This window comes from Coturnix japonica, chromosome 2 (assembly GCF_001577835.2).
Source record: "Coturnix japonica isolate 7356 chromosome 2, Coturnix japonica 2.1, whole genome shotgun sequence".
NCBI classification, from domain to species: domain Eukaryota; kingdom Metazoa; phylum Chordata; class Aves; order Galliformes; family Phasianidae; genus Coturnix; species Coturnix japonica.
The window spans coordinates 96,083,026-96,106,316 of record NC_029517.1 but is presented as its reverse complement, the minus strand read 5'-3'; the positions used below and the strand labels follow the sequence as shown (position 1 = coordinate 96,106,316).

General features: G+C 40.9%; 1 protein-coding gene across 5 annotated transcripts in view; it reads right to left on the bottom strand.

Annotated features, from left to right (window-relative positions):
- Positions 1–17,853, bottom strand: part of LOC107310133 (E3 ubiquitin-protein ligase RNF138) — a 36,948-nt gene extending 19,095 nt beyond the window's left edge. Inside the window, exons 1-8 of one of the 5 annotated variants that reach the window (XM_015855485.2) lie at positions 17,742–17,853; positions 17,350–17,476; positions 16,274–16,439; positions 14,714–14,829; positions 13,648–13,716; positions 13,066–13,171; positions 11,859–11,966; positions 8,065–10,518 (exon numbers count right to left, since the gene is read on the bottom strand). In XM_015855485.2, the coding sequence (XP_015710971.1) occupies positions 10,450–10,518; positions 11,859–11,966; positions 13,066–13,171; positions 13,648–13,716; positions 14,714–14,829; positions 16,274–16,439; positions 17,350–17,456 (741 nt within the window). In that variant the 5' untranslated portion in view covers positions 17,457–17,476; positions 17,742–17,853 and the 3' untranslated portion in view covers positions 8,065–10,449. Of the gene's footprint in view, positions 1–45; positions 65–1,852; positions 1,969–8,064; positions 10,519–11,858; positions 11,967–13,065; positions 13,172–13,647; positions 13,717–14,713; positions 14,830–16,273; positions 16,440–17,349; positions 17,620–17,741 lie in introns of those variants that run through there. The other 4 variants (XM_032442698.1, XM_015855486.2, XM_032442697.1 and 1 more) reach the window with 4 other exon arrangements.
- Between the last annotated feature and the right edge of the window lie 5,438 nt (positions 17,854–23,291).

Sequence of the window (23,291 nt, the reverse complement as noted above, 5' to 3'; positions counted from 1 at the left end):
TGACTGCTTCCCATGCATACAAATTGATCTGTAAACAGAACTCACCAGTAGTTTCCAGAGCAGGCTGGGGAGAAGAAAGGAAAAGATATATTATTAGAAAGGCACACAATGAAATGCAGCTAGCATTATTCTCTCTACAGTACTAGAGACACATTTATGCTCAAATAACAGTATTTATCACATTGCTTGTATTGGGCTGATTGGACCCACTGTCTTCTCATTTGACTGGAAATGCTCATTTTCTTGTTTCAGCTTTTTTCCCATTCCATGCCAGAGTGCCCAACATGCAAGTCAACCTTCTCTTATATTAAATAGTGCTAATGGAGCAGTGAGGTGCTGGCACAGCTACCAGGGGAACCTGTGGATGCCCCATCCCTGGAGGTGCTCAAGGCCAGGTTGGATGGGGCCCAGGGCAGCCCTGCACACAGCAGTGTGTTGATGAGTGTTAAGGTCCTTTCCAAGACAATACATTCTATGACTCTGTAACTCTGTGATTCTATGCTGAACAGCCTTACAGCCATTAATGGAGGGCAGACATTTTTATAGCTTCAGTAATTATAAACTTCTACATACTCATATCTACTAATCAGAAAACATGGCTATGCTAATGGTAAAAATTGGCTAGCTCATGAAAAAAGCTCCTTTATCTAAAGTCAGAGCTCATAAACAGAAATCAGTGTAGCTAAGCCCAGCGGTATCTAACGTGTATAAAACAAAGTATGAATCCATTACTGAAGAAAAGCAATCAATTGAAATCCAGGCTGGTACTGGATCTGAAAATTGTCAATGAATGTTTTACATGGATGGAATTCTTTTCATCATTTCTTCTTATTTATTTTGGAACAAAATTAGGCCTTTAGTCATGTGAATCTTAACAGTAAATTACTCAGTCTCCGAAGAAGTATCAGTGTATTACTTGTTCAAGTAACAACAGCTTCAGCCTTGGCACTGGCCTGACAACTGAGACCCAGGTGATGAATTTCTAGCCTCCGAAAATTTTCTGAACAAATAAGAGATTCACATTTCACAGGCACATAACAGGGGAAGTACACCTATGAGGTGTTCCAATGAGGAAACTGATTTAATCTGAACAAAGCTACTTATAAATCTACACCAAACTGTGCTGGGTTTCTTTTTGGTTTGTTGTTTTTTTGGTTTTTTTCCTGGAACATTTATAATATTAGACCTTAACTTTTCACACAACATGACACACATGAATTAAGCTTCACTGGAGGTTGGTCAAACCATGGCTTGTCAGCATATTTAACTGGCTTATAATTCATGTGCATCTCAAATAGGTGGGAAAAACACCTCACCTATTCTAGTTGTAAAAATTATGTACTGGTGGTAATCAGTGGAGAAATAAATGAGTTACTGCATACAAAAATCATCTGTCTTTAAGATAGGTATGGAACCATCATGATGTCCTGGCATCTCTAAAAGATGATGGACCTCACTGAGCTTCCATGCAAAGATGTGATGAATCGCCCAGTGAAAACTTTGCAGTCTCATCACAGACATAGGCTGGAATATGATGAGAACCCCTAATTTACAGGTGTTTCCTTCAGACTACATAACTCTTAGTAGTAACATCCAGAAATGTGAAAAGAAGCTCTTCCTGATTTCAACGAATGTGGAAATCAAGTAGCCCTGGTGTTTCGAAGACCCCCTGACACATAGACAAGCCTACTAAGATCAGCAGCTCAAGGGAGACAGAAATCTTTGTTTCTGCTCCACGAAGAAGAAACAAAATTCTTATTTTGGAACAACTTCAGTCTTTTCCTCCCAAACTCATATCAAACTGTACTGCTTATTTGAGCATACAAAGAAAATGCACAAATTGTTTTCTTACCTGATTCCAGACCACCTGAAGAAGACAACTTAGGAGCACGAGCACAGAAAGCCAGTCCATGTTGTTATCCAGTCAGCAAACATCTGAACTAATAGAATTCAGACCAACTTGGTGTTTAAAACAGTAAATATCATAAACTGAAACCTTTGTCCTTTCATCAACGATTAACTTCCCTGCCTCTACTTTGTGAAGTCCATCATAACTGTACTAAGACAACCCACAAATAGTTCAATCAGTTTTAAGCACTTTTACATTGAGGGTGATTAAACATCAGAATAAGTAGCCCTGATAGGTTTTAAAGTCTTTATTCTTGGAAATATTCAAGACCCATCTGGCCACAGCTGCGAGGACTCTTCTTTGAGCACGGAAGTCACACCAGGGAGTCTCCAGAGCCACCTTCCCACCTCAGCCAATGCGTACGTCTGTGAATAAAGCTGGCACTAAATCCCTTTGAAAAACTGAAAGCTCATAAGGCACTCAGCAGGTAAGACCTAAACATATTTATATGTTGGGGTTTTTTTTGCAGAAGGGAAGGTGGTAAACACATGCATGGATCTACCTCCAACATACTTTTGGAATTTTGCTTTTAGAAAAGGCAATGTCATTTATACTGTCGATAAAAGTGAAGCACTGGACTTTGTCAGTACATCAGCGGTATTCTTCTGGATTATTTTAAAAAATCCATATAGATTAATCTTTAAAATGTCTCTTTTGCCCTTGTGTTATTGTTGTTGTTACTACTTGGAGTTTGAGTTTCTTCTGACTTCAGTCATCTATTTACAGACTGCCAGTGAGCGCTGAAATGTCTGGCTTCTTCTTATGCTTAAATTCAAGGTACTTGCAGATATTCTGTGATCAGACTTGGCGAGCTGTTTATTTCTCCAGACCCGCTACCTGATTAGAATTCCAAAAAGACTAAAATGACATTTGGATTTTGTATGGTGATTGCAAAGAACAGATTTCGGCATGATTATATCAAAATTAATAACATTTCTCCTAAAATTTCAAGTATCGGAGCTGGTAAGAAGCAACTAATTACTCTTAGGCAATTGCCAAGCTTAACTTCTAGCTGCCCGATTCCAAGCTTATTTTACTGTTTAGCCACTGAGAAGCAGCAGTTGTGGATGTCACTGCTCCTACATCATTGTATTTTCCACAATGGTTAATAGCAAATAACGTAGTCCTCTCTCCACCAACAATCACACTGCCAGTTGAGATTTATTAATCAGAGCTTCTTCTGCAAGTTCAGTGGTCCTTGAATCCTTCCTAATGCCTTCTGCATCTGCTGGGTGATGCCAGTAATTCTCCCTTCCGAGGTTCTCTAGGTTAAGCTGGCTATGCCTATAGTAACATTTACCAACTGGAACAAATTTGTAAATCAAAGTATTTGGTGCTAAGAACCTGGCTTCTATGTTGTACACCTTTCTTAGCCAAGTTGTGATCTGACGAAAGGATTGCAAGTCAGCAGTGGCAATTGGACTGCATTAAGCAGGCTCTGAAGCACATATTCTGGTTTAGCTTCATACCAAAGGGATTCAGTTCATAAGCACCAGCACTCCTCTGTACTGCGAACTAAAGCATGTTAAGTGGGAATGATAATACTTGTTTAAAAAACACACTGTCGGCTCAAAGGAAAAGACTGCAACAGCTACAACCATTATTCTGTGATTACAGTACCTGATAGGACTCAAAAGGACTCAAAAGGTCTCAAAAGAATGAACGTGTTTTTTGGTGTGGCCACTTGGCATTGGAAAAGAGCTTAGTAGACAGTTTTTGTATGTCTTTGGTCTGTTCTACATGCAACTGATAGGGACATTCTCCTTTCTCACCCCACGTCCACACTTGCAAGATGCATCAACCAATACTGACCTCACACCAACTTCTTCACAATAGGAGATATGAGTCAGTAATCTGCTAACAAGAAAACACAGCACAACAGATAATTGACAGGTGAAAAAAAAAAAAGAGGTGAAAGTTCTTTGTGTGACACGTGTCTCCCATGAGGTAGCAAACTGGATTCATGAATTCATGAAGGCTAGTGCAACATATTTAAATAGGTGGTGTGCATATTAAGATGAATAAAAAGTGGCAGTCTTAGGTTATGCACTTATCCTACAATTACCAAGACCTGTAACAGCTAAAAGTAACTAATGTTCTTTCTTGATACAGTCAGGGACCTGTGGATCACAAGTATTTTGGTTACTTTTCAGTTTAATCTGCAAAAAGAGTCCACCAGCATCCTGACCAGAAGCTCTATATTTGAGGGGAAAAGCATGAAACACAAAGCAGAAGGAACAGGTCTTTAGCAGGTTGCTTCTCTTTCTTTTCTTACAGTTCTTTGCCTTCAAACATGTTTTACAACTTTTATGGGTGCTAAGCTATCTAATAAGCCCTGAGTAACTATAAGAGACACCTGCAGAATCTAAGATTTTGCTAGTCAATTAGATTTCTTTCCCTGCAGACCCACAGGCTCCCTTGCTGCTAGTACAAGCAATTACAAGGAAAGACATTAGAAATCGATGCTGAGGTTGCTACAAATCTACTGTAGTGACCAGGAAGATCTCCAGCACCAGACAGATGGGCATACAGAGCAGGCTGCTGTCTCTTTATGTCTGCACCACCAAAGGTGGGCACTGCCATAGCATGGGTTGTAATAATAATCCTGCAGTTTGCATCTTGTGGTTTTATTGCAGAATAAGGAACATTCATCAGGCAATTTCCAACGCAGATAGAAAGCTACATGTGCTTAGTAAAGCTATATCTGGGGATAATAGCCCAGGAATGGAGAATAATGATGGCAGAGATACTGGGAAAAGCAATAAATGAGTGAAGTGCGGGAGAGCACAAAAATATCTTTCTATTCTTGCATGTGGTCTGTAGGAGAAACTTAAATTCAATATGCAAAATAATAGAACCAATTAAAAGAAAGTAAGTAATAGCTCTATATGGACAGAGTTTTTCTAGGATCTTTGGTGGGTACTTTTGTACTTGGCTAGTTTGGTTGCTCTACACTTCAGCATAAATGCTTTGGTAATTTTGCTATCTGTATAGTGCAGTGAGCAACTGTGAGTCAGGGCATGTTGACACTTAGGTGAAACCTGACTGACCAAGTTTCAATGTGAACTTAAATGAGATAAATTAATTAAATAATCTTGAAAATTGCTGGCTTGTAGAGCATTATGTACCCCACTTAGCAGGATGATATTCCAATGGTCCATCATTCTCAGATAGCTGGTTGTTCCTTGCTCTGTCTCAGACTTCATGTGTTATCTTGCACAGATTAGTTCCACTTTTTCTGGTTAATTTCATGAGGGGATAACACTGCAAAACTGTCATGTTAGCTAAAGAGGCACAAACACCAATAAAGATAAGAGCTGTCAGATAAACCTACAAGATAACACACCCTCAATCAAATCCAAAGCGTTTCAAGTTGGACACCTAAGAATGTCAAATTAGGAAACTCCAAGATCCACAAATCCTGCAGGAGTCATGAGGAAATACAGTATGGGAGTGAAAATCACAATAGATTCCACCTTCTTATAGAGGAGCAAATGTGACATGTTTGCTTTGACTAAGGGTTATCAAGAAAAGGAAATAAACCTTCTGATTCCTCCCACTACTTAGTTGAAGGTAAATGAGAAAAAGCAACATTACGAAGCAACCAGAGGAAGCTCAGGTGTATAACACTTCACACTCTGCTGCCCACTGCCACTTCAGGTGTTCTTTAACTGTTATCTTTTCATTTACGTGAGAAAACTGTCTTTTGTAAACAAGATAATTTCTTACACAAGATTACACCTCTTCCCCTCCAGTGGAACCTGAACCTACACCTGAGGTGTTTTCTCACAATCACGTTTTATGAGTGGGCTTACACTGGGAAACAAACTGTGAGCAGTGTGCAGCCCAAAGCAGCTGTAGCTGGCCATGATATCATGCTACAGCTCCAGGAGCACACTCCAGGGATGTGAGATGTGGGCGCCTTCACTAGGGGGAACCTCTCTCTTCATTCCAGAGGCCTGAGGCAACTTCAAAGCACCAAGAAGCTTATAAGACCCACTGTCCTACCTGAACTTGGTACCTCATCACTGCAGCAGCTGGTGAGTGTGCAGCTATGAAGCACGAAGGCAAAACCAGCACCAGCCCCGTTGCTCCTAGCACAGACAGCAACAGTCCTCAGATGCCCCCTGGTGATTTCCAGCTGCACTGCAACCCTTTAATCTTAAAAGACCTCTAAAGAATACGTTAGAAGAAGGAGACGAATTGCGAAGAGCTTGCATGGGTATGTTGCACTTAGAGTCCCGCTGTGAAGCGGGAAGCATTCGCTTCTCCCTCGGTGGACACAGCCCCGATGATAAAACACACGTGTTTGAGGTTTCACAGCATATCAGAAACATTCTTGCTGGGATCATTCCAATCCACAATAAAGTCTCTTAATCCCTAAGCCATTAAAGATGTATTACACTTTATGAAATATCTGAGTAGAAATATCCTATGACTAAAAGTAGCAAGGAGTACAAGTACTTGAGTAAATTAGCATTCTTAAGTACTGTATTTACAGACAAACCAAAAATATTCAGTGCCCTCTTGTGGCTTGCATTAAGAAAGAAGAAAAAATATCAGAGAAGGAACTACTGAAGTTTGAACAGTCTCGCAACTGAGGTGGCACGTCCATCGTACCTTCCACAACACCACTGCCACAAACATGAGCCTGGAGAAAGGCCTGCTGAAAGGCCCAGATATGTGAGGAAAGGCAGAGAGAGGTGGCACCGTTCAGCACATGGAAGAAGTGGCTCAGAGGGGTCCCATCTAAGTCTACCTGCTGGGACAGAGGCAGGCTCTTTGCAGTGGTGCCTACTGCCAGGACAAGAGGCAGTGGGCACAAAGTGGAGCACAGGATGTTCCCTCAGAGCACCAGGAGCACTTCTGTGCTGTGCAGGTGACGGAGCACTGGCACAGGCTGCCCAGAGGCTGTGTGTGGGCTCTGCTCCTCAGAGACCTTCAGCAGCCAACTGGACGTGGACCTGGGCCTCTGCCCTGGTGTCCATGATGGAGCAGGGGTTGGATCACCCCCCAATACAGGTGCTGCCTGGTGCTCAGAGGGAACCTCCTCTGTTCCAGTTTGTGCCCAATAAAACAAAAGGTATCAAAAAAATATCCTAAAATATGTTGTATACTTACAGTAATTCTAACAAACTCGTGTTCACATCTCACTGGCCTGAAAAATAACATCTCAAGGAGCCCAAAAATGCTTCCCAATATGAATAACATCTAGGCCTGACTACTTGTCAGAAGATGACCCAGACACAGAAATGTCCCTCTCTCACCCTGGGAATGAAGTCCTGACTAAGGACTGGAGCAGGACTAAGGAGAGTTCTACAGAGCTCACTTATTATATTATGAAAATGCATCCAAGGAGAATTAAACACACTGAGTGCGTTGTCTCTAAATAATGAGATACGCTTTGCTGCAGTATAAGAAAATTAAATGGAATCTTTAACAAAGGGCTTATAACCAGAGTTAAGTGGTACAGTAATCTATTTAGAGCTCACAAAACTATGTTACAAGGAGAAAGAACACTAAATAACAAAAAGTAAATTCATACATTTTGCCAACTTCTATCACTCAAAATAAGACCTTAACTCAAATCTTATAACCATATTATTCTGTATGTGACCTTTGAATATAGGTTGAATATAGGTCGAATATGTGACCTTCGAACACAAAAATAATGGAAGGGCTTTTCAGCTCAGAGGAGCACAAGGTCAAACCACCTGCATGCCGCCACACTGGTCCAATAATGCAACCAGAAACTCTTTTCACAGCAAAAACAAAGAAAAAGAGCAATCAAAGCCCCAAATTAGTTCTTCTCACTAAACCTACCTAAATAACAAGGTTTGCTATTGGCATCAAGTGTTACGTAAATCTTTCTTTTAGGAGGTTACTTCTCTATTAACTCAGACAGCAATAATCTAACAGGAGAGGGTGAAAAGATGCATTAGGAACAGTTTTGTCCAACCCCTCAACTTTTTTCAGTTATACTTCATGAAAAGATCATAAGACGTGATGTAAAATAGCCTGTCAGCACATGAGAGGACTGTGAGATAAGGCCACAAGCCATTAGTTTCAGTAACACACACACTATTCATAACTTAAAACTATGAAAGCATATAATTGACCATGAACTGGAGTTTTAAAAGTATCTGAAGAAGGAGTAGCAGCAGCAAACGTACTGATCATCTTTATTATGCAACAAAGAAACAAATAGAAAATAAAATACTTTAATAGAAGAAAAAAATAAGGGAAAAATTTAAACATAACGTAGCATATTTCAACTATACACAATGCAACATGAACATATTATTCAACAGCAATGTCTTAGTAAAGGTTTTATGTTTCGAGTACAAGCGTGGCTCATTACAAATACACGTTTTATGCATGTTTCAGTTTCAGTAAGAAAGATCATGACCAGAAGCAGCATATTTAAACAGATCAATTCATGTTCCAGAAATGCTTACCTAGTGAATGTGCAGGATGCAATCTCTTCATATTAGAAGTTTAAAATATTAAAAGCAAGGCAGTGCCTACCAATACAGACATTAGCATATGCAAATAAAGGGAATAAACACCGTGCAAGTTTCTTTTTCTTTTTTTCTTTTTTAATATTGCATTGATACACATTTGTTGCTTTAAAATATGCATTCAAGTCTCTTTGTTTAAATGGGAACAAAATGCTACTTCAGCAACTATGCATCAAGTGGCAACTAATTATTGCTATAGAAGAACTCGCTTCCCAGACTTTTAAAATAGATGTAATTTCATTTGCAATTCTTAAATTACTCTCAAGTAACAGAAATAACCAGTTCCAGTGTCCACAAGGTGTTCTGAATCCGTATTGGCTATAGGCAGTCATTGCCAGATTATATAAATAACTTACTGAATCTAAAGAAGTTACCCAAACTTTCATATAACTAATTAAATTAACTTGCAAACTTACACAGCAATAAAAAAAAACACACACCATGGTCATTTTCTTTTAAAAAGTTAAATCTTTAGCATCAGGCTACATCAAAATTCCTTCGCCCTGTTTTGTAGTTGGCTTTGCAGAGGAACAAAGGGGGGAAAAAAGAAACCTAAACAAACTTTTCCCTTTGCTTTCAGTGAAGCACTCCAAAGAGGCAAGTGGTCAAAAGAGCATTAAAACGGACTGAGTGAGAATACTCAGGAGAAGTTTGGAGGTTGTACTCCTGCACAACTGGTATCATTACATACAAATCACCAACTAGACAGAAATAGAAAAGAAGACCAGGTGTGTTCTTCACCACCACACATACAGTACGTGTTAAGAACAGTTTGATGTTGGGTCACTGCCATGCAGTGTGAAGGTTCAGTCCTCAAAGGTTTACATTCAGAACTGTCTCTGTCTAAATCCCCAAAAATATCATCTCTGCAGATGACTTATTTATTTCCCCTTCCTCCCATTAATATTAAAGATCTGGAAGTTCTTTTAAAAATGTATTTTCCATTTAAATTCAGAATTGTTAAGTGTTGTTTCTTGGATTTTGTTGTGGTTTTTTTTTTCCTCCAATTTTAATGACAGTCTTGCTGAGAATTATCAAGAATAGCAGAATGTTGGTAATTAATTTACAGCAAGCTTTTCTTCTCAAGTGTTTTTTCAAGCCTTTGGATGCAGCAGATGTCCACACATTAAACAGTTTCACCAAAACAAACAAGTTCATTTTTGAGCACCAATTTGTCCGAAGCCAATAAATGCTCTACTTACACAGTCTGCTGTGAGAGACAGAACAGACGGTAACTTAAAATTCCTAAAACTACTGAAGGTTTTAAAGACCTCCAATGAAACAAAAAACCAGCTTGTCGTACTCACATAGCAAGGAAGTACACCTCTTCCTGAATGGCCTGGAAAGTATGGCAGGGGGGCTATCTTCACTGATAGTTCAGAGTATGGAGAAAACTCTTTATTCAGTTTTCTAATCAAGCATCCTACTTCAGTTATGCTCAAAAAGGGGAAGAAATTAGATGTAATTATTCCCAGGCAATGGCAACATTCTTTCTTAGTGAAAGAAACCTCTGCATTGCTGATCTATACAAAACAAGTATTTTGATTTCTTACACGGGCACTGTTTTCATTTACATAGTAATGGTAAGGAACAAATCACAACATCAAATAAAACTCTGTCCTCGGGCAGGAGGACAACACAAATTGTTAAGAGACGAAAGACGAACTTAAATTCAACAGTGCAACAGAGCATCTTTGCATCTCTAAAATGCTGTTCTCAAAGTTCTTATTGGTCAGTCAAAATATCCAGCATTAGTTAAAAAAAAAAAAACATTTTGTAATTAACAGAGCAGTAGATGTTAGAGACAATGAAGACAAGAAGTTGTTCCAGAAAGGTCTCTGATTCCAAGAGACTGATCTTATTAAAAATATCAAGTTTGAGCTTCAGTAAAACCATATATGAAAAGTTCTTGTCAACGAGGAAAAAATGAAACCATTTTTATTAATACACATGTCAGATTACCAAGAGAATTCATGTAATTTTTCCTCTGAGATAACCAGTAAGACAGAAGTCCATACTTCAAAAGTTCACATGACAGGATTCTTGAACTGCATTTCGGTACTGGGCTTCTTCATCAAGCTGGTAATTCTAAACAAAATGAAAATATCAACAAGATGGTAAAATAATCAAATACCACAACCTCTAGTTCAATAATTCATTTTCCACATTTGAGGCTCTGTATTTCTTTAAGTATTTGATTTGATTATGTTGCACAGTATCCTTTATTTAACCAAGAACCAGGAGATGGAGAACTCAGATGAGCAGGACAAAGCTCATTAAGGCAGAAGAGTCCACCTTCTCTTCCTGGCTCAGTTACATCACAGAACAGTCAGCTCAGGAAAGCTGACTGCATCACACAACTCTTCTACCAGGGCTTCCAAGTAGCCATAACCTTTTCCATTAATAAACACAAAACGTTATCCCCAGACTACAATAATCACAAATTGTATCATATCTATCACAAAAGATGGGTGGTTAATCCTGCTTCTTTTGAAGAGATGTATTCCAAGATGTTACTCCATCACTATAAGTGTATTATTACAGTGCAATACATCTTTTTGGTACAATTCTGGCAGGCTTCCCAAATCATAATTCCAATCACCAGTTCTACATCTTCAAGCTCTCAAGATGCACCCAAGCTCAACAGCTCAATCCCCTGTGTCAGCCTCTTCCATGCCTTCATCACAGATCACTCAACACAAAGTACATACTTAATCTTTGCCTTCCTTAACCTGTGAGGCTGCCTATGCCTCAAATACCGTTTCTTCTATATAGGGCTAACACAGCATATCCTGAACTCTGTTAACACTCTCAAAACTACAGAATGAGCTCTCCAAATCTCTAAGCCCATATGCAGGACTCAGCTGGTTGGCTTCAGTTATGATCTACCCAGTGACTACATCTGGGTATGCAGCTTTTTATCTACTCAAGGGCCATTTAATCGAAATGAGCCCAAAAGAATACTAGCATCTTTTTCTATGTTGCGGCCCCTTTCACAACACAATGGAAGAGAGGCTGTAGCAGCATCCTGGCTTTTCAAGATGAACTTTTAGTCCTGAGAACTATGGTTTAATCTCTGGTGCCACATAAGGCCAAAAATATCACATAAAACAGAGTATAACCCATTATGTTTGCCTCAGGAGGAGGAATAATAGACTGTTATAGAAAGAAAAAAAAAGGTTCAGATTGAGAATGCAGAACTAAAGGCTTAAGCTAACAGCTTGGAGCTGTGCTTATTTAACTGTTGGCAACATCTATTCCTGGCAACATTTCACGTTGATAGCATGAAGTTAAGTATTCTACTCCCAGCTTCTGTCCAGAGCAGAAACAAAGTGCATAACCCATTTTTTATTTTTTTAGCATTTCTGTTTCTGATAAACTAAAAACTAGCATTTACTCCCCTGCTTAACAAAGAAGGAAAAGCTTACCACAAATTCTCCGTAGTCAAACTGGTGTCTCAGATTTAGATGGCTAACAAGATTTCTGGTAACCTGGCTAGAATCTGCCCAAGGCAGAGATACGCAAATAGGACAGATCTGAATTTGGGAAAGAGAAAGAAAAAGAGAACATTTTTAGAAGCTACAGGTAATAATAGAGAGTGCATTAAAGACACGCTCTAAGGATATTACTAGTCTAAAGTAGTGTTACATCTTACTACAGTTTACACAGAAATATAGTGTTAGATATTCTTCATTTCAGCAGTGTAACATTCAAAATTACAATTCAGCTTTCCAAGTCTGTTAGTGTTTGCCTAAGGAGTGGAGGACTGTCACCTCTGTCTGCCACTCTGCTCATTTCTGTTGTATAAAATTTAGAAAAGACTGTAATTGCTACATCTGACACTGCTTAAAAGGATTTTCATGTACCTGAGATGATCAAGTTAGCATAAAGAGAAGATAACTCTTCCAATACAGATGAAAAGAATAGAAAACCAAACAGATTTTTCTCCTCTGCTCCTACTGAATACCTCATGTTATGTTCTAACTGTAGGTTTCAAATAAAACAACAGTCAAGTTACAGATGGAATTCTATAAAAACAGAACTTGGTTACTAAATGAAGGAGCGCATGTCAACTATAAAAGCTGAGTTTGTTTCAAATTGAGATAAATGAGACAGCTATGTGAGAAATGCCCTAAAACCAACCAGGTACTTGACAAGAAGCTTTCAAATGAAAGCCATTACAGAATCACAGATCACAGTATCACAGAATGACCCAGGATGGAAGGGACCTCAAGGATCATGTAGTTCCAACCCCCCTGCCTGGCAGGGCCACCAAACATACACCTTTACTAGATCAGGTTGCCCAGGGCCCCGTCCAACCTGGCCTTGAACACCTCCAAGGACGGGGCATCCACAACCTCCCTGGGCAGCCTGTTCCAGGGCCTAACCACTCTCCTAGTGAAGAACTTCCCCCTAACATCCAACCTAAATCTTCCCTCTTTCAACGCAAAACCATTTCCCCGTGTGCTGCTATTGTCAGCCCATTTCTCTATTTAAATGCAGTGCTATACTTAGATCACAGTGGCCTGTTAAGGTATAGATGCTGCGCACTTAAAATCCCTCACATAATCAGAATGAAAGTAGAAAGAATTATGCATAAGTAAAAACTTATTAAAAAGAGGTAACTCTACTTACTACAGGAACTATTTGATAAAGATGCCTATTATTACAGTGATCCAGCAAGCGCTGTCTGGTAAAATTGGCTTCTTGACACAGGGGACATTTGAAGGTTGGATGTCCACTATAAGCAGAAATACAGTGTTAAACAGAAAAAAAGGAGTTTTGGAAGTAGTATTACAGAAAGCTTAATTCAACAGTTAGATTGATATTACTTTCCCATATTTTAATAATAACAATAACAGCAAAAAAACAACTTTTACTGATGTAACAGTGGACCTAACAGAGCATCTATCATTACTACTTCTAAATAGCAATTTTAAAGCACATTTATTACCTGTATGTCTAAATGCATTCTACTGAGACTTGGACTTCACAAAATATTTGTTAACCAATTGCAACTGCACCTTATTCTTACTTGCTTACTTTGCGTTCAAATCTTTCAAGAAAGCACTGAAAAATCCTAATGTATGGTTGGAAACAAATTAGAAACTAAATACTTTTTTAAAATAGAATTTGTTGTAGTTTTGTTTGTTTTAGATAGCATAAGCTTACACTACAGTTAATTTAATAATAACTATAGGAAAATAAGCAGCTTACCTTGCATTTCCTTGACGGATTTGATTATTAGCCATCTCTCCACTGGCTGGCACTGCATCATTCCTGCTACTTTATATGTAAGAAAAAAAAAAAAAGAAAAAGAAAAAAGATGAAAAATGGTGTTATTGTACTTGGCTATCAAAAGTTCTTAAAATTCATTAATACCAGAAAATATGAATTTCAAGACAAAACATATAACAACACTAATATTCTGCTGTAGTATAGTCACTAATTAATCATGTAACAATATCCAGATGTTTTAGTTAAACAACTGCTGTAACTAGTTCTGGTAGCAGTTTGAACTTCTGCTTTCAACATATTGACGGCCTGAGAACTGCACAGCTCAGCCTGCTAAAAATAGAATGTCAACACAGTACATAAAGCACAACCTATATATAACAAAAAGTCTATGAAAACAGCATGTAAAAAAGGTCTTCAAAAAATAAACCAAAAGCAAACAAAAATAACAACCCCACACCCAGGCTATAACACATCAGTCAGAAAGTATGAGGAAGAAAGTTCTTCAACTTTACTATCTGAAAAGAAATTGGTAAATGATATCTGATTTTATGGTGTGTAATATGCTGAAGGTTCCTTATACTTTTCATAAAAGATCAGCTCAAAGCAAAATCAATCTGAAAACAAAAGCTTACACAATAATGTTTTGAAACAGGATAACCACTAAAATAGAGTTGGGAAAGGAGAGAGAGGAACAAAAGGAGAAGGGAACTTCCTTGGGGCTAAATTATTATGAGATCTGTTACAAAGCAAGCTGCTCAAGTGCTGTCAAAGCAAGTAAGCTGGAAATATGATACCATTTTTAGAAGAGACCCTTAAAAGATATTCCAAACCATTGTGGAGAAAGGTTTTCTTCTGTGTGCTGAGTAAAGAAAAATATCTGGAAAAACTGTCACCTTTTTAAGCCTAAGAACACAGACAATAATTATTACTAGAAGAAAACATGTCCTGGAAAAACAAACAAGCCACCACCAACAAAAACAAGCAAATAAAATGATTTCCGCTAGGGGAAAGAAATGCATTGTTATACATAAATCACCCTGATTACCTGTTCCCTGTTGGATCCTGTGAAATCTGTAATTTTGGAATAACAGAAGGAACACCGTATTCATCCTGATACTTCTTACACGTTTTATAATGCTGTCTCATCCACGAAAACCTAACCTGTAAATGAAATGTCAAATTACTGAAATTATAGCAAACAATCCAATGGTAGAAGGAAGATAATTCTGCAAACAGAAAGTAATACATGCAGGGATTATTTGGACATCATACGCAACAGGAAAACTAACTTATGTCTCTCAGGATGAATGCCTTCTTCCCAAAGATAACATCTTCTTTGTCACTCTATGAGACTGGAGAGCATTCCCACACCCTTAATAGCCAGCTAACTTTGAGAGCTCTTAGCTGTGAAAAATGCCAGTAAACTCCATTTGATTGAAACAAAGTTGTGGGACCTTCAAACTCTCACACTGAGATCAATGACTGAGGAGCTAACATGAAGAGGGGCCGTAAGGATGGGATATGCACAACCGCTTTCATCCTTCTCTAGCCCACTCTTACTTTGTGCAGAGTAAAACTGTTTTATACTAAGCATGTTCTGATAATACATAATCTTTCCATTTGAGGAAAAAAAAGAGGGGAATGAACACCAGCTTAAGGATGCCTATCTGACTTAGTTGCAAGGTAAGACAGTAATGAGTTGCCCTAATGAGCTGCCCTCATTTTGTCAGAATTTGGACAAGCCCCACATCAGAACTTCAAGTTTAGTAGCACTGCCAGAAGTGCTTACAGGTTTAGAAGCCAAATAAGTCAAAATCATGAGTCTGTGCCCAGAGTTTGTCAAGGAACCTGCTTGGTTCTCCCTTTTGATTTATCAATTTGTGCTTCTTTCTGCCAGCTTTCACATAACAATGTGTTTTGAGGAACAAGGCAAGAAGCTCATCTTTCCACACTGGCAGACAGAGGTCCTAAGAAAAACCAAACTGACAGGAAGGTTACCTGGACTGGTAAATAAAATGCGTGGCTAAAATCCTAGATTCATTCATATTAGAAGATAGACTACTCTAGAGCTCAGGGGAGTCAGGATTTCACTCAGTGTTCTGAAAATGATATCCACTTTACAAAGGCATAGTAAACACACTGACTTAATGTAGGGCAATGAGAAACTTCATATGAATGCTGGTGTACACAGAGTAATCAACTTATACTTGTCAACCTAAAACTATATTTATATATATTTATATAAATAAAATATTAAGAGCAGTTGTGATCGCTCTTCTATAGTGAAAGTTCCTGAGGTTTCCCCTATATGTCCAGCATTCATTTTCAGTAAGCTAACTCACTGATAACAATTTTATAGCTGTATTCAAGTTTTCTTGTTGTTTCGGGTAAAACTGACACTCCACATAGTGACTATAGACAAATCAAGGTTCTCTTCTACATCAGGCGTACCCAGCAGATACCTGACAGCAGGCACTGCACACTACTACACACACAAGCCATACAAAGAAAAGCAATAGGCTACGTTAGCTCCAATACATGAATGGCACACAGAAGTGTCTGGTTAGAAGTAAGAGAATTCAGTGTCTGTAAAGTTTTACTCTACCTGCTTCTCACAGCATCTACAGCGCCCAGAAGCTTTCTTCATACTGTTTTCAACATCTAGAGCCCTTTTGGGATATGATCTTTCTTTTTTAGTCACGCTCCCCCGGCAGAAAGGACAATGTGTTCCACTTTCCCGCATTGCTGTCAAGAAGCACTTCCTGCAAAATCTAAATTAAAAAGTTACCGAGCAGATTAGTAGAGTGAAGAAAGTCAGATACTTTGTCCCTGTAAAGGGATGAGCCATTACCAGCATAAAAGGGATACATCAGAGTTAACCCCTTACTGAGCAGAAGATGTTTTACAAGATAAACATTGGGAAAATGAAATAGCAGCGCTTAAAAAGATGTATAAGGGAAATCAGGGGAATCTGGGGTAAAAATTGTCTATTATCTATTAGTCTATTGTCTACTATCCCTGAGCTGGACACCGGATTGATCATTAATGAGATATTAAATGGTGCAGTAGACACGTGGTACTGGAAATCTTATCAGAGCAACTTCTGTTTATCGTCCTTCAGTGGAGCCAAGAATACAGCAAAGCCACATTCCTGCTGTTTCCCCCAACATTTCACTTCATTAGCTTTCCCGGATCTGCCCTGGCCTCTTTTCCTCGAAGCAATGTATCAACCATCCAAGCTATTTTGCATTTCTACCAGCCAGTACTTGGTGATTACACGTTCCTAAAAGCATGCACGGCTTTCCACTACGAATGAGTGCACTGAAAGAGACAACTCCGCTACGATCGCTTTAAAAACGAGTAGGAAGCTATAAATAAAGCTTAAAAAAAACGCAATTTCGGGTCAGGTCTGGAAGTTGCTTCCAAGTGCAGCACAGCCCGGCGCTGGCGAGACGCCGGGGGCTCGTTCCGGGGCGTGCCTTTACTCACGGACGGCCCCGCTCGCTACAAAAGAAACAGGTGAGGATAGAGCCAGGCCGGCGGAGGCTGCACCGCGTCCCACTCCGGCCCCGCACCTGCAAACTGGGCGGGGTAGAAGGCAGGGAAATAAAGGCAGGAAGGCGGAGGAGGCGAGGCGAGCGCTTCCGAAGGAAGGAGGGGGGCGGGAGGAGGGATACCCACACGTGCTGGCAGTTCATAGTCCTCACGGGCGTTTTGAACACCTCCTGGCAGATGGGACAGTAAAAATCCTCCTCGCTGAAACGCGCGGCGGCGGCTTCCTCAGCCATGGCAGCACGTCGGGGCCTGTCTGTGCGGAGCGGGGACGAGACGCCAGTCCGACCCGGCCTGTTTCGCTGTGTTCCGCGGGGCCGGGCCGGAGGGGCTGCGGGAAGATGGCGGGGGGCACCTGGCGCCAGGTGGGCGCCGGGCTGCGGCGGCGCGGCGGGGGGAGGGGAGGGGAAGGGGCCCGGGCCTGCGCGCCGCCCGCCCCGCCCCGCCCCGCCCCGCCCCTCCGGCGCCGGTCCGGGGAGCGCCGCCGCCCGCTCCCTCCCGCCGTCCGGCCCTGCTGTTACCTGCCGCCGCCCGCCGACGGAGATCGGCGGATCGTCTCAACCGCAGCTGCGGGCCGCCGCCATACAGCGCCCAGGCCCTGCCGCCGCCGCCGCCGCAGCCACCCGGGGACCAGGGGCGGGCCCGGGGCGGGCCAGCGTTTCCATGGCGATCGCCTCCCGGCCCGGAGGGACTATTACGATATTTGCGGGGCGACCTCGCCCCGCCCTGCCCGGCGCCACCGCCCCCTTTCTCTCTTCCTCGTCCCGTGGGCGTACCCGCGGCGGAGGGACTCGGCGGGGCGGGCGTCTGTCTTCCGGTAGTGCTAGGGCATTGGGATTCGGGACGGAGCGGCGAGAAGCCGCAGCCCCGCCCCGCTTGGCGCCGGCCGGCCGAGGGGAGCTTCGTCCCGCAGAGCCCGGCCGCGAGCGGGCGCCGCTGTGCGAGTCGCCTGGTCGGAGGCTGAGACCTCTGTGGAGGCGGGTGCGAGCTCTGGTGTGCGCTTGACCCTGTGCAGCCGCCCCTTGTCCCGCTTTGCTGTTAAAGATTATCGCTCCCCAAAAGTTTCTAGAGTTAAGAAAATTAGTATCTGGAAAAGGGCTTGACATCCAAATGTCCGCTTGGGGCCTTGCAAGTGCTGCTGGCGATCCTCTGTGTCACAGAATCACACGGAATGACCCGGGTTGGAAGGGACCTCAAGGATCATGTAGTTCCAACCCCCCTGCCTGGCAGGGCCACCAAACATACACATTTACTAGATCAGGTTGCCCAGGGCCCCGTCCAACCTGGCCTTGAACACCTCCAAGGACGGGGCATCCACAACCTCCCTGGGCAGCCTGTTCCAGGGCCTAACCACTCTCCCTGTCCTCTTATCGCCGTGTCCACGTTGCATGCTGCAAATGCAGATATGGAGAAACGCTATGAAATGCTGGTCCCCAGAGTGACTGGGGAAGTGCTACAGGTTAGCAAGTGGGTCTAGTACAGGCACTCAGGGAGATAACAAATCCAAGGCCATCCCAGCTGAGCCACTGGCACCTTTCATTCAGGTAGTAGTAGCAGAGGGACAAAGCTGATGCTTGCTAACAATATGAAATCAGTGGAAAGCATTTGCAAGCTCCTTCTGCATAAATGGTGAAGGTATTTCTGCACTCTTGATGATAAAGTAGTGGTTTAAACATGGAGGTATTCTTAAAGCATTAAAAACATTTAAGTTACAACATTCAGGAGCTTTGATTATTAACTAGGTGATCTTTCCCTGCTACCCTTTCTAGCACTAATAAATTTAGGACTTCATGTTGGGAAACTTAAGTTGGGCGTACAGTACAGGACAAACAAAAAATCGCTGGAGGAGGAGGGCTGCACACATGATCCAGGGAGTGGAACACCTCTCCTATGAGGACAGGCTGAGAGAGCCAGGGCTGTTCAACCTGGAGAAGGCTCCAGGGAGACCTCTTAGCAGCCTTCTTAAAGGGGGACTATAAGAAGGAAGTGAACTGACTTGTTAGCAATGTATGTTGTGATAAGACAAGAGGAAATGGTTTTAAACTAAAACAGGAGATTTGAGCTTTCACAGGCAACTCGGGAATGTATCTGACCTCTCACTATGGTCATTTGGATGTTATCTAGGATGAGAAAGGAAACAGCACTTTGGTACTGAGTGAAAAAGACAATCAGACAAACTGTGTTTGTTTCAAAACATATTAACTTGTGGAAATTATATTGGTTCATAATAAAACTATGATTCAGGTCAGCCTGGTCTCTCATCCCATATCAAAAATACATGCCATGGGCTGAAGATAAATGGTTCCTTCACTTTCATGTTTCTTTTCTCCTTGGGACTGCAACTGTCTATACTACAAGCAGATGTCTAGAGGAGATTGCTAGGTAGGAAACACTCTCTGTAGCCTGAAATTATATTTTCAGGGGAGAGAAAATGCAAAACATTAAGCTTTGTGGTTTACTTATGCCTTCAGGGTTTCAAAACTATTTAGGCTTCAGACATCCCTCAGGGCTGCTGCTTGTATCTGCTGGGGATCAGCAGCAAGGCAATGCCCCCACTATCTCATCCCATGCTTTGGAGAGAAAAGAGAGAAGAGGAAATGAAGCTAAAGCTCAGGTCTCATTTCAGATGAGGGTAGACGATTAACTATTCTATGATACTGTGAAGGATGCTGCCTCTGTTCTCCTGTTCAGGATCTCAGTTATGACTAGCTGTCTTCCAAGCAAAAAGCTAAGATCCAGATAAAGCTAAAGACTGTCCCAAATACTTCCTTTTTAGATCATACCATGGCAAGATTTGAAGGCCTTTGTGTACTAGGAGTTGTGAAGTTCATCCACTCTTATAAGCAATTTAAGAGTAAAACCATCTGGGCTGGGATATTTACTGCACGTTTCAGCTCAGAAGAAAGTCCATTGTCAACAGCAGAGCTCCTTGTGCATAGGACTCTTGGGAGAGGACAGAGCTGGGAAGCTGAGTCACTGAGGTAAGGTGTATTTTTGTACCTGGGGCTCTGCTGGCACCTGAGCTAACTGCTCTCCTATACTCATCACTGCTCTGCTGGAGGCTGCTATTAGTTAGCTGAGCTGTTCATCATCTGGCAAAGAACTGCTGCTTGAAGTAATTAACTGGCCTTATCTGAAATGAATTAGGAAACTAGGCCTGTAGATCTGAGAAGGTATGAAAGGTAATGAACTGTGGTTGGCAGCAGTAACCCCTTCAACAGTGCAAGCACAGCCAGAAGATACCAAACCACACCTTGAGTGGTAAAGTCTGCAGAACACTTTTTTATGTTTCTGTGCATCAGGACTGTACGCTCCCATATAACCAACTTCAGGTTTGCCTTATCAATGCCATGCATTAAGAGGAGAGTTACAGAGGCCTCAGTTTAGACACTACAGGACTGTGAATGATGTAGCACAGCTTTCAGCCTCAGCATTCAAGACTTACATGCAGGCACAGGCATCCAAGTCTTTTCAGTCTTCCTGTAGGACTGCAGTCAAGCAGGTCATCATGAATCAGTTCCTCAGTCTGTAAAAAGGGAGCAGCTTTTAATCACCAAAAAAGGACGTGGTGAATTAATTATTAATTACTGCAAGTAAAGAGGGCTGCATTCTCTGAAGGCAGGTGTTAAACAAAAGTAAAGATTTATTACTCAAAAAAGATGACAGGTCCATTTGAACTTTGTTCAGGAGACTGCAGTATTTATGGATTAGTAGCTTTGGCAGGCAGAGAAACTGGGCTGGTGACCTCAGAAGTAAAGTACGGGAAGATGTGTGTGAAGGCACTCATGGTGGAGCTAACATTATTGTAAATCTTGATCCTTTAATAAAGCTGTGACCTTGGAGCTGACAACTAGTATGCCATGGAGCAATATACAGCACAGCACCAGCATGGTAAATCTTAGGTAGTTTTTGCCACTGACATCAACAACATGTAAAAAGAAATCAGGGAGTTGAACATCATGAAACACATTTATTTGAAGGAAAGCATTGTAAATCAAACATTTTAGATGAAACCAATGGCCCTACCAACTATTTACTCCTCAGGATGGAAAATGTTTGTGAAATGAAATCTCAAAGGTGAAAACTTGTAGAATTGCTCATAAAATTCTGTGGTTTTCTGGGCACAACTGTCACTGAAAAAGTAATATTTAGATCATTTTTGCACAGCCGTTGTACAACTTTGTATAACTACTTTTTGTACCATAGCTGCTTTGTACAAGTATTATTTTGGTAGCTGCTGCTGATGCAAGAAGATTGCACCACCTCTTCAGTGTGCAATGGGCAGCTACCTGGAGTTCTGCTGGAGCCACTGGAGATGCAAAAGCAGAAGAGGAAAGAGAAAACTATAAATACACAGTGATCAGGAGGTGCTTTGCTTTTGCCAGGTGTATCTGTACTACCTACAAAGAATGCTTGCAGCCACTGACAGAACTAAAAAGAACTCTCCACCAGTGCCAACTTTATTCCTATATACAAGAAGTTCTCAGTGTTTTTTGTTGTTGTTGTTGTTGTTTTTGGTTGGTTGGTTGTTTTTTTTTTAGTGTGCAGGAAACCAGAATTCCAATAATTTGGATCAATTTATTTGGTTACTTTGCTCTCAGGCTCTTAGTTGTACTTGGAAGCTGTTTCTGAGGAAAAAATAATTAGAAGTGAGCCAATGATATTTAGATTATTATTGTCCTATTCATTCTGGAAATAATATTTCCAGGGAATTATGAGCATTATGATTTAAAAATATTAGTACTAGATTGATATTGAAATCTATGAAACACTAACAAGTTCTAATTAAAAAATAATAATAATAATCAGATAATTATTCTACCAGTTTGGGTTTTCTATGTTGGGTTACCGAACACAAAAGCACTTTACAATGTCATGATCCTGGTACAGAATTTCTGAGCTCCTATACAGGTCCATATTTTCCTACATATTGTTCACAAGTTCTCAAATGAACTCTCATTTCACTCAGACATAGCAAAGAAATGAGAAGCAGCAACTTGTTATGTTTTATACCACAACACATTCACACGTTGTCCTGACTGCTGGTTAAAAGTCTTATATCAACATTGCAGCTGTAACTAGGGAAGAATATGTGTTTCCTTCTACTACTGGTACAAGCATTACTCAAATACACTATCTAATAATAGCATTCAGCTTATGAAATCAAAAGGAGTGAAATAATAATTATTTTGTAGTGAATTTATTTGTTCCTTACATTGGCCCTTAATATTTCTGAATTAAATTTTGGAGGTTGTAGGGATACATTTCTAGTTTGCAGAGTAGACCATCCAAGCTCAAATCTTCCTGTTTTTAATGATGAAAATATAGACTGACTGTGAAAACAAAAGTTTCCAATTTGATGGCCCACTTCTGACCTCAGTGAAGTCATCAGCAAAATAATTTACAGTTTCACTGATGATAAGAATTGGGTTTTATGTTGCTGCTGCTACAAGCTATGCCATTTCCTTTAAACCTGTGCGTGACAGATCTTGTGAAGCACTATCAGTGCTACGGTTTAACCCAGCAGTAGCTCAGCACCACACAGTTATCTGCTCACTCCCCCCTGTTCCCAGTGAGATGGGGAGAGAACTGAAAAAAGCTTAAGTAGAACTCACAGGTTGAGATAGAACTGTTTACTAAGAGAAAAGGAAAATGGTTATGACAAATACATGCATACATATATATATATATGAATGTATATAACAAGTGATGCACAAGAAATTGCTCACCATCCCCTGACTAATGCCCTCTGAGCAGCAGAAGAGATGGATAATAAGTATTAAATATAATAATGTTGTTCTACAGTCATATTTTTACATGTTGATTAACAGGCTTGTTGAATCTTGGTGAAGAAATATGAAATAACACTGACCCACGTGTCTGTACCATCAGTTCAATACAATCATCCTGACCGCAGATGCAGCAGAATGAAACACACTCATGCCTCAGTCACTTAATTGCAATTTCCTCTCCCCATGTGGAAACTGGAAATGAAATTAGTTTTATGGCAACACAGCAATCTGTGCATTGATGTGGCTGAGACACTACAGGAGCATTTGCCAAGAGCAGTT